The following is a 12,756-nucleotide window of genomic DNA, read 5'->3' as shown; positions in this document are numbered from 1 at the left end:
CCAAGTGCAAAAGCTGCTTCACTTGACCAACGTGGGAAACAGTGCAGAGGATAATCAATTCTCTACAAAGTTATGTGAATTTTTTGATTTTACGAAACAGCATGGGCTCTCTCCCTTTAACTAAATTTGTAATCCTAAAATGTAATGTTGCGATTTCCATTATAAAATTATTTTGTTTTCATTAGTACAGAGAACACAAGATGCAAAATACAGAATGCAAATTCCCTGTATGTTAATGACCATCCTCCACGGTCAGGCTGACTTACCAAAATACTAGATGATCTCCCAGTGAAACCTGGGCCTTATGGACTACAGCCAAGTACAGTTTTGATTCCACTTTAGGCCTAACTTAAAGGGCACCAGCCACCTTTTTTTTACCCCTCCAGAGATACAGGCTAATAGAGCCCATACTCCAGTTGGGGTATGCAATTGTCTTTTTTAAAAAAAATGCCCCTGCTAGTTCTAGGCTGCCCAGAGCAGGGAGGTACTCCCAGTGTGGGTGACCATGTTGAAGCACACGCATGCCTCGCAAGTGCCACAAGTCGCTCATTATGCACATGTGGGGTTTTTTCTACCTTCTTATTACAAAGTTCCCATAAGGTGTAAAAATGAATGTAAAAATAAATCAGCATTACTATAGGAAACACTGTAATATGAACACAAAGTCTACATGTACCAAAAAAATCCAAGAATGTGCATTTCCACGCATAGGAGCAGATACAACAAGACAAATTAAAATCTATTAAAATAAATGACTTGATTGCTGGCACATGTAGCAAATAAACGTAGTGCATTTGAAGATGGTTGCTGAAATTATGAAGGAATTTTGTTCCGCCTAATAACATGGTGCCATTACTTGACATTTTGACTTTTTTATGCCAGTCATGAGCTATATTAACATACCATGCTCAGTTATACATTGCAACGCTATTGTACATCTTGCTATTACATGCACATGACTAAGCTAGGTTCATTGTAATGCTGTGGTGGTTTATGGGAAATGTGAATTATTGCAAAGGTTTGTCAATGTTTATTGCTAATAAACACAAATAAAAATTATGTAATTTACTGATATTTTATGCCTTATTAAAATGTAAAAAAAAATGTGACATAACACTGAGGGGCCCATTCACCAAGCTCGGGTGAATGAATAGAGGGAAAAAAGCTCGAATTTCGAGTCGTTTTTTGTGCTCCTCGACTATCGAATTGGCGTAAATTCGCCTGAGTAGAATGATTCGAATAGATCGGGCGCAAAAACGCTGCGACTATTTGCCATTCGATAGGCGAAGTACTGTCTCTTTTAAAAATACTTCGACTGCCTACTTCGCCACCTAAAACCTACCGAATTGCTTTAAAAGCCTATGGGAAAGTCCCATAGGCTTGGTTTCCAAGTTTTTGATCGCATAAAAAGGCATTCGTTCGAATGAAAATCCTTCGAGTGAATATTCGATCGACTGCCTATTCGCCTGGCGAATATTCGCCAATTCGACTATTCACCAGCGTGTAAATTCACCCGAATTGCCTATTCGATTCTATTCCCCAGTCGAATTTCGAGGGATTTAACCCCTCGAAATTCGACCCTTGATACATCTGCCCCTTAGTGCTAGCCTTCTTTTATTTTATGTAAGACGGGGTCCTGGATATCAGCTTCTTTGGTGGGCCCTAAGAGACCCAGACCAACACTGCCACGCCCTACTTAACCAGGATACTAGACCATTAGTGCAGAATGTGCGCTGTTGTAATCAACAATTTATCACCATGATCTCAAACCACTGTACTGTCTACCGGACCCCTGACATCTCTTTAGTTTGTTGCCCTTAATATCCAATTTATAATCTATTACTAGCACATATTTGTAAAGCGGAGGTTTATGATCAGATGTAAAAATCGCTGTGTTGAACTGAAGAAGAATGAACAAAAAGTAAGGACTTGCCACCACTAATTATTATGTGTATTGCCCTTTTCATAGGGAATTCTTTCATACATAAATATGACTCTGTTTTTTATATTTAGGGTCACAATGGGCAATTTTGACATTAGATTCCTTTCCCAATTGTAACTATTAATATTAGCAATGTACAATAGAAAATACATGAATACAATACATGAAACATAGAAACGGAAATAAAATAGTATTCCAGTCTGAGACACAACAGAAGATGCTCTGTTACACCCTGCTGGAAAGGAACTGAATCTTACCTGGGCAATAAGCCAGTCTATAAGCTTGTTTGCCATAACAACAGATTTGTATGTTCTTAGATGGTAATCTTTATCTCTAAAAGAAAAAGAAGAATATCCAAATCATCTGAAAAAGCATGGAAAGTATGGGTATTTCATAGCATAGCTATTTTATAGCACTACAACCATACAACCAATGCTTTCTACGGGATATAAAATCTGTAATGCTTATATAAATAATGTATATAGAAATTGGGTGTTCATTATAAATCACAGCTCTATGATAATGGGATGAAGGGGTCAGTACTTGGAAAAAAGTTACATTTCACAAGTATATTGAATAATGTAGTACATTATTACTGGGCATCTTCTTTACAGTTGGGGGGGGGTGAAGATAAGTCTGACAATTTGCAGAATATTGTGTATCTGAACTACAATATATTAACAGGTCCAGGAACCAGGCAGGTCCAGTCACAGTTAGAAAGGCAGATGTAATTCTATTATCTGAGAAAGTATTGAATCCCCTCTCCTCCTTTTTGACCAAATAATATTCATTCCCAATAGCTGAAAGGAATATTTATAATAAGGAGTATCCCCTTGTTAAGGGGATGAGTGAACATTTTCCCTAAGTTTCACCACGAAAATGATGCCCATAGACTCTAATCAATGGCGCATCAATATATAGCTCATAACAGAAGACTTACATGCAGCAGCTATTTAATATGGCAGCAGTTGCTTAGAATTCTAGGAAATTTGGATGCCGAATGGTGTAGGGGGCGAGTGATAAGTTTTGTACAGACATTAATTCTATTCTGTATCCATTTACTTCCTGTCCCACTGCCCATTCTGTTATTAGGGGAGCATCCAGAAGATATTTATCCAATTCTGCACATGAATTTAATTTACATGCTAGAGATAGGTAAAAGCAATGGCACAAACAGGGCAGCGATCAGTGGAGTGCTGGCAGTACATTACTCCCGGTGCTATCCTGGTGCAAACAATATTTAGTACAATTTAGTATTGGGGAGTCACATATTACACTTAGGGGCAGATTTACATATGGTCGAATATCGAGGGTTAATTAACCCTCGATATTCGACTGTCGAATGTAAATCCTTCGACTTCGAATATCAAAGTCGAAGGATTTACTGCAAATAGTTTGATTGAACGAAAAATCCTTCTAATCGTTCGATTCAAAGGATTTTAATCCATCGATCGAACAATTTTTCTTCAACCCAAAAAACATTGCAAAGCCTATGGGACTTTCCCCATAGGCTAACATTGACTTCGGTAGGTTTTAGGTGGCAAACTAGGGGGTCAAAGTTTTTTTTTAAAGAGACAGTACTTCGACTATCGAATGGTCGAATAGTCGAACGATTTTTAGTTCGGAATTCGAAGTTTTTTTTATTCTATTCCTTCACTCGAGCTAAGTAAATGGGCCCCCTTACTGTATACAGGACCCCAGTAGAAAAGGTGGGTTTCTGATGGCAGCCCAGTGGAAGAATATAAACCAAACACAGCTTATTTTGTAACACACTGATTTAAAGTGTAATGCTTACCCTTGCATGAAGTATCTCATTTATTCACCCTGCATTACATGCATAAATACTCAAATATGAAAACAAAGAAGAAGAGAAATCTGCGAATGCATAATGCTATGTTTCCCAGCAGCTTCCCCAGTGGTTGAATACATCCAGAATAAATGAGAAACCACTCTGGGTGCCGTACAATGAAAAGATTCACAGCACCTGCTGGAATCGCAAAGCTCCGCTAGTAACATTATTCTTTGAATTTAAGAGACACCCAGAGGAGAGCAGTAAATGTCACACTTTACAGACCATTACTTTGCTTTTAGAAAGCTGAGAACCTTGACTTCGGGCCCAACACTAACTTCATATTAGATTTTTATAATGAAATGTTCCTTTAAGCCAAACAGTACGTTTTGTTATTTCTTTACTTACTGGAGCCATTAAATTCCCTTCCTGTTTCTGCAGATCTGTTATCCCTTTAATTGTCCTAAACTAGCCTCCTAACACACTGAGATTCTGAGCACGTTCAGTGGTTCAGGCAAATGACATAGCTTTGCTCCATTTATTCCACTGGGATTCCAAAATGCTGGCCTCATATCCTCTTCTCAGGCAGTTTGTCCTCAGGCAGAGCCTTCTGAGGCAGTTCATCTTCACCGCTTGCTTTTTCTTTTCATATTCTGTGCCGACCTTTGCTCATAAGTCTGCAGTTTTACCAAGCACAGCACTTTCACACTTTCTCAGCAGATTATATTTTGCCTAACGCACCAAATAAAATAATGCTTTCCCCCCCATTAATATTCACTTATTGCATAAACTAAATTCCACATATTTTAGCTGTTTAAACGATTGATTTGTGATATTCAACAAAAAATTCTCTTAGCACTTAGCCAGATCTGCTCAGGATATTGTTATTATTATAAGTTTAATAGTGATTGAGACAAAACATTAAGGGGCAAATTCACTATGCGCCCGAAGCGCCTAACGCTAGCGTCAATTCGCTAGCGTTGGTGATTTTCGTTACTTCGCAAATTCACTAACGAACGCTGGCATAAATTCGCTAGTGTTACTTCACACCATTACGCCTGGCGAATTTGCGCAACAGACGTAACTACGCAAATTGTACGCATTGTACTGAACGCTACCTTTTACGCTAGACTTCCTTCGCCACCTCAGACCAGGCGAAGCGCCATAGAGTAGATAGGGATTGCTTCAAAAAAAGTTCAAATTTTTTCTAAGTCCCAAAAAACGCTGGCGTTTTTTCTATATTATGGGTGATAGGCTGAAAAAGATCGAAAATTTTTTGGGGCTCCCCTCCTTCTCCCCTACATTTTCTAACTCATGGCAACTTAACTATACAGTGGGCACATGTGTAGGGCAAGGTTTCCCAGGCATTTGTAGTGATTGTTCGTATTCCTCCATTGAAATTTGAATTTGGCGCCGTATGCAAATTAACCATCGCTAGCATAACTTTGCTTCGCTTAGCGAATCTTCGCTACCGCAACTTCGCAACCTTACGCTACCCCTGAGCGCAACTTCGGATTTTAGTGAATTTGCTAAGTGCTGGTGAAACTACGCCTGGCGAAGTGTGGCAAAGTGCGGCGAAGTGCGGTGAAGTTACGCCTGGCGCCTGGTTATTTATCAAGCTCCAAATAGCCGAACCTCGAATAATTAGTCGTTTTCAGAGCAAAAAAAAACAAACTACGAATTATTCTAGATTTATTAAAGTCCGATGGTCTAAAAACTCCCAATCCGAAACCCCGGCATCTAAAAGCTCTTGAGGTCCTGTATAAGTCAATGGGGAAGGTCTCAGTGTCTGCGCTGATGTCCCTACCGATATCTGGTGATGATTTCAGGGATATGGCGCAAAACATTTTTTTTTTCAGGGACAGCTCCGAAGTTTTCGGAGTTTTGCCCGACCCTATTATATTTCTTCGTAATTAAGGTCCATTCGGGAATTCGGAGTTGCTCGGAGTTGGATATTAGAAATATTGAGATAAATTTGGACCTTGATAAATAACCCCCTAACTGTGTAATAGGGTCAAGGTGTAATAACCAGTAGGTGAACTGCAGTCTTTGTGGGCAGACAAGGCATTACATTGTTCGGAACAATTCTAATTAATTATAGAATTGCACAAAATTGTTGAAAATGCTCTAATATTAGTCATAAAGCAAGTTTTTCCTGGTTCATTTTGCACCTCTTTATTTTCAACATATCATAGGATTACCCGTGACCAGGCCAAAGGTTAACATGCTTAATTAATTGCCTATGGGCAGGGTCTACTGCAGCAAGCAACTTCTAAATTAATTGGCATTTGACACATAGCTGAATATTTATCAAGGGTTGAATTTCGAAATTTATTAAAAAATTTGAATTTTTTGTACGATTTTCAAAAGTCCACCAAACGACTCCAAATTGATTGTATGAGGTCCCCCATAGGCTAAAACATCAATTCAGCAGATTTTAGATGGTGAATAGTCAAATAGAACAAATTTGAATTCTTAAAGGGCCAGTATATGATACATTTCAAAATTCGAATTTCAAATTATTTTTAAACTCGAATCAAATGTGGACTATTTCTTAGTCAAATGACACTAAAATAAACTCAAATTGAAAAATTCTAATTTTGATTCCGACCCTTGATAAATCTGCCCTGTAGGGACTTATTTTCAAAGCAAGAATATGGGTTTTTATAGATATTTTAGATAGGGTTGTTTTGCGCTAACTTAAAAAACTTGAATTATAACTACAAATCAAGTATTTATTAAGCAAAAAATAATGGGAAACTTGAATGTACAACTATGGCATCTAAAAGCTTGCAAAGTCATGTAGAGGTCAATGGGAGGTGCCCTCGATAAAAGGTGAATTTGAGCATTTAAAGTTTTTAAGTATGTAAACTTGACGTATTCAAGTTTTGGATTTGTAGTTGAGTTTTATTAAAATTTTATCAAAATTTTATTCATTCAAACTTTTTATTTTCTAAATTCTAATTAAAGGGATACTGTCATGGGAAAAAACATTTTTTTCAAACTGCATCACTTAATAGTGCTGCTCCAGCAGAATTATGCACTGAAATCCATTTCTCAAAAGAGCAAACAGATTTTTTTATATTCAATTTTGAAATCTGACATGGGGCTAGACATTTTGTCAATTTCCCAACTGCCCCTGGTCATGTGACTTGTGCCTGCACTTTAGGAGAGAAATGCTTTCTGGCAGGCTGCTGTTTTTCCTTCTCAATGTAACTGAATGTGTCTCAGTGGGACATTGGTTTTTACTATTGAGTGTTGTTCTTAGATCTACCAGGCAGCTGTTATCTTGTGTTAGGGAGCTGTTATCTGGTTACCTTCCCATTGTTCTTTTGTTTGGCTGCTGGGGGGGAAAGGGAGGGGTTGATATCACTCCAACTTGCAGTACAGCAGTAAAGAGTGATTGAAGTTTATCAGAGCACAATCACATGACTTGGGGCAGCTGGGAAATTGACAAAATGTCTAGCCCCGTGTCAGATTTCAAAATTGAATATAAAAAAATCTGTTTGCTCTTTTGAGAAATGGATTTCAGTGCAGGATTCTGCTGGAGCAGCACTATTAACTGATTCATTTTGATTTTTTTTTTTTCCTATGACAGTATCCCTTTAAGGTCACAGTCGTTATTTTTTTTTTTTTAACTGTGAGTGTTTTCAAAGAGAACAAAACCTCTGAAATTAAATATATACGAATTGTGATAGGTCCTAAGGATCTAACTGAAAATTTCTCATCAACAGCATTCATATGGATTTAGGCATGCAAAGTCATACAACACCTACCTAATTACTGGTGTAAACAGACTATGAAGACGACAATACAGCCTCACACCCTGTTGGAGAAACAAATAATGATAAACAATGAGGCAGTAAATGTGCATTAAAAATGTAATTGAGAATTTCTAAAGGCTTATGTGCCACACAGTGGCTATAGTGAACTGACACCTGTTTAAAAGTGTGGGAGAGAAATAGACCGAATAGAAGAATACATCTCTAAGACATCACAACATCCCAGCAGGAGAACTAAGGTTGGCTGCAGGAAAATGAGCAATATTTCCATGTAACAGCAAACAAGAAACGGATCCGCACACACGCTATGATCAGCAGTTGGGGGGACACCCCTCTTTATTATATCACCTCGTGATCAACGTTTCGGGGGGATAAACCTCCCTTCATCAGGATAAGAATACAAATGTGAACAGTCCCTATATTGGTGAAACCCCTCCCCTTCCTAGGGTGGGTTAATTAATCAATTAATAAACAACTGTGAAACTTTCAATATAGCCAGTTACCATACTGTGCAAATATATACTTAATTTATCCAGTTTTACTTTATACAATCAGGTTAAAAAAAAATTTTCATATAAGAAATTTTTTTTAAAAACAGTGATAAATATTTAAACAATTCTCCATACAAATAGTAAAACGTGAAAGATGCATATGTGCTTACTAAATATTACAGGATCAATTACTCACTGTATATATAATGTTCTATTATGTATTGATACTCTGTTTATTCTCCATGTGCCTCATCTATAAAGGTAAAACAAGAAAAGGGGTAAGAACAAAGGAAAGAGAAAACTGAGAATGAGAAAGAACCACCATCTTTAAAAACATCCATGTTAAGCTGTAATTTTCATTGAGGCCCCTTGGATTCAGTGTTGCTAGTTTTCAAATCCAAAAGGCCTCACGTTTTAATAAAGATTTCTTAATGTCATTACCTTGTTGTCTTTCCACTACTTCCAGAACCTGCCATCTCAACTGGGACACATTACGTTTGGTTTCAAAAAAGTGCTTCGCTAATAAAGTTTCTTTTTTATATTTTTCTTTGCCTTTTTGTTTCTTTGTCTCCATTTCTTCACTCCCTGTCATATTCTCTGGTTTGAAATTCCTAATTACACTTTTATGTTCATTTAAACGTATTTTAACAGTCCTCGAGGTCTGTCCCACATATACCAGTCCACATGGGCACTTTAACAAATACACCACCCCTTCAGTGTCACATGTTGAAAAGGATTTTAATTTAATGTCATATCCCTGACTAGGATGTTTACAAGTCTCCCCCTTTATAATGCCAGTACAATGCCCAACGCAGCGAGAGGAAAGGCGAGTGTGCGGTAGGAACACATATTACTCAATATTTCCATGTGCCACATGGCCCCTATGAGCCAATTAAGATAGCGGATAATACAGCCCAACAATATTTGCCAGGAAAGCAACACTGTGTCATGCTCAGTGGGAGAACATTAACGATCAATTGTTCAGCTCAGGAAATGGAACAATTTATTCTAGTGAGATTTCAAAGTTTAAGACATTATAATCAGAAAGTGTCAGGGCAGAGAGACTGCGTGAAAGTTGATGGTTTTTAATTCTAACCAATCACTTTATACTACAATGACTCTACTTCTTTCATGTGCTGCTATTTTTACTTTAGTTTATCACTGTACCGTGCATTTGAATGAAAAACAGAACCACTTTCAAGCAGAACTGTGATTGCTTTGATGACAAAGCACATAATCTCATCTACAGTATATCATAGCTGGGCCTGAAGAAGGTGCACTTTGATCCATATTAATAATGAATTTTCCCTGCTTGCTTCCTGTCACACTACATTAAAGGGACACATGTGATATGAGGCATGGATCAGACAGACTTTCATCATTAATATGACAAACACACATGCTAAACATTTGACTTTTTAGAGATATGTGACATTAGAAAGAACATTTAGGCAAAGAGAGTCATTCACACCAACTGTCAGAATTGTCAGTGGAGCTTTTGGCTATGTTACCAGTTACTACTGACTGTCATTAAAAAAAAGATAAACAGATTTCTATGGAATCCCTCAAAAACAGAATATACAGCATAACAGCCTTGGAAAGGATGATGTATTTTAAAGGGGACCCGTCACCAAAAAAAAATATTCAAAATCCTATTTTATCACAAAAGTGAACTTTAATTAAACTATATAAATTATTTGAATCTTTCTTCCTTCAGTCTGGGATTTCAAAATTATAGCAAGCAGGCAGCAGCCATTTTGTGGACACTGTTATTAATGCAAGCCTTGTTTCATCTCAGAATCTTGTTTGTGCACCAGAATGGGGGACCCGATGTCCATCCCCACGCCCTGGTTACACAATTAAATGGTAAAGAGAATGGGGGAATATGTGGAGAGCAGTGACATCTAGGAAGTGCTGAATGGAAAGTGAAAGTAATTGTCTGCCCCGCCTCTATGCCCAGGGCATAGAGGAGTGGCAGACAATATTTGATTGACAGCTGAGATTTTAAATGAGTTTACAACAGCTATGAATGCTTTAATAAAAAATAGAAATTGGATTTCCTGTTTAATAGGAAAAGGACTTTTATTATACAGATTTTTGTGTCTAAGTGACAGGTCCAATTTAATGGACACGCATAAGAAATTTCTTGCACCCATGGCTCTACTACAGACACGGAACGGACTACGCTAATGCTTTCCTCTCCCTGTCTTTTCAGTATCAGCCACATTTCTTGATCATTATTGGTGGAATGTACTAAAAGTCAGTAATGGAAAAAATATTCACAATGCAAAAAATTATACTTTTGCGCAAACAAATGTTCCTTTGCACACATTTAATACAGCTTTTGTGAAACCTGAAACTATTTAGCGACCACTTCCGACAGTGAAAGATTTGCGAATTCTATAGCTTGCACCAGTGCACAGTGAAAGTAATAAAAGTTCTAAATGAAAAAGTTATGTTTGCTCCTAAAGATTACGACACCTTCAAGCACATCTTAAAAGTGCATAATTAAAATTTTCAATGCGCAATTAAAATTTTCAGTGCAATAACGGTTTAAGAATGAATATTACATTGTGAAATGCAAATATTTATTCTTATTTGTGCAAATTGTGTTTCTCTTTGAGATTTTTATTACATTCCCCCATATGTCTTTTATATCAGTAGCCTATCTCCAGATTATTACTATTCCTCTGATGTGCTTTCATAGCTTGGCACATGTGATTGACTATGGGATTCCATGTTCTTGGTTTCTTTTTTTATTCCTTTTCTTCTTTAATTTTGTTTATGTTTTTTCTTGTCAGTCCACTGGTATGGTGATTGTACTTCCCCCCTACAGATCACCCTAAGCTGACTGTTTCCCCTCTGCCTGATTTGTCCCGGTTTGCCTTGCCGAAACGGCGAAAAATTTGCAAAACTTTTTTGACGCCAGGGACAGTTCAGATGCTGGCGAAGTTTTGATGCACGTTAAAGTCAATTGGCGCCTTTAATTTTCGCTGGCATTGGAATTGTCGCCGACGCTGGAATTGTCGCAACAATTTTGCAAATTTATTTGCTGGTGGCGAAATGTGGAAATAAATTCGCCCATCGCCACTCATATTCAGATGTGCATTCTAGTTAACAGGTCCCATACTTGTATAGGGTTTGTTGCAAATAACATGCATTGCAACATCTATTGGCACTTAATATAAAGACAAAATCACAATATCAATTCTATACACCTATATAGGCTTATATATAGACTTTGGTAGTAATGCAGAAAAAGCAGTTCATCTGATAATTGTGCACCTCAGTATGCAATACACAGAAAGCGTAATCCAATTAACACCTCTGTATGACAAGATGAAGTGAGTCAATCACCTGCACGATGATTTGCTTAAAGCGATGCTGACACTGAATTATAGACTTTCTAAATAAGCAGAACTGTAATTCCCAAGACCCAATATCCTAGGGATGTTCTTTTGAAATCCATGCATTTTTTGGAGGTACAGCAACTGAATTCATGGATCACTGAAAGTTGGGTTGCTGCTCTTTATTCCCTACAGGAGCAGCGTAAATTCCAATGTTCTGTGAAGAGTCTACTGTATGTATTTTCTGTTGTAAGTCTTAAAATACAGATTTTAACAGATGTGTCATTTGCAGAATATTCAGTCCCGGGGTATAGTACTTCTACGTCAATGCCTGGGTGACAATAAAGGGAACTATACCTCTGAAGATTGTGAGTCTGTATACCAAATATATCACAGAAAACAGCCTACTTTTAAACTGTTTTATATAAAAAAAACCTTTTTCATGAAACGTCTATTTTTCTACTTAAATCCTGTTACATTTAGAACCTAAATTATTAGGTCGACGAAGGGGCACGCCCCCGAAACGTTGTATTGTTGGATTGACATTAAACACTGGAGCAATCCCTTGAGCATGCTACGTGTGCTGGAGTTATTTTATGTTCATTAATGTTGGAGGGGCCGTCCTCCTATACCCCAGGCACCGTACGTAATTATTGGGAGAGGCCAGGTGTGCGTGTGCAACTCCTTTGCCTAACAGTGGTATTCAAAGCCCACCCTGCTATAACAGCTACAAAATAATAAGTCAATATGTAGATGTAACTCAATATAGAGTTTCATATTTATCACAATCCCAAAGAATCCATATTTTGTGTGGAAACTGAATTTCCCAATTACAGGGTAAAGGGGAGACCAAGACTAGAATTAAGGCAAGATTTGGGGCAAATTTTATATATAGCTGTGGAAATCCCTGGGACTAAAGCTGGGCTACTGTCAGGTCAATAACCACGTGCCAAATACTGACCCAAGAACCACTGACATTGAACACAAAAAAGTCTGAAACAAAAGTTATAAAATAAGAACAAACTAAATAAACAATATATATTTTGTTAATAGAATAGAAAAAAATAGGTGCTAACTAGTATAGTCACCCAATGTAACTAATCGGCAGTTTAGGTCTTTTACCTATTAGAAAACAAAAGAAAAGGTCTGATTGGCAGCTATGGGCAACTGAAATGGTGCCGTATCGTTCACCTTTTGTACATTTTTCCATACTTATTTTTAATGCCCAGCTCAGCTATAACAATGCCCCATAGGAACTCAAGGAAAAAAGATTTATCTATAGCAACAACCCAAATACTTCAGTCCTTTCTAATGCCATTCACTGATCTTCTGCCAATCAACATGGAAAGCTCCACCCTCATTAGGGAACACTTCTATTCCTATTGCGAAATGTGATAGTCTTAAA

General features: G+C 37.5%; 1 protein-coding gene across 1 annotated transcript in view; it reads right to left on the bottom strand.

Moving 5' to 3' along the window:
* LOC108719737 (phosphatidylinositol 3,4,5-trisphosphate-dependent Rac exchanger 2 protein-like) overlaps window positions 1–12,756 on the bottom strand; it is a 191,465-nt gene that overhangs the window by 110,629 nt on the left and 68,080 nt on the right. Inside the window, 2 exon segments of the mRNA XM_041567702.1 lie at window positions 1,798–1,900; window positions 2,200–2,275. Of these exon segments, the coding sequence (XP_041423636.1) occupies window positions 1,798–1,900; window positions 2,200–2,275 (179 nt within the window).

This window comes from Xenopus laevis, chromosome 6S (assembly GCF_017654675.1).
Source record: "Xenopus laevis strain J_2021 chromosome 6S, Xenopus_laevis_v10.1, whole genome shotgun sequence".
NCBI lineage: Eukaryota > Metazoa > Chordata > Amphibia > Anura > Pipidae > Xenopus > Xenopus laevis.
The sequence above is the reverse complement of the archived record's forward strand: the minus strand, read 5'-3'. Positions and strand labels throughout refer to the sequence as shown.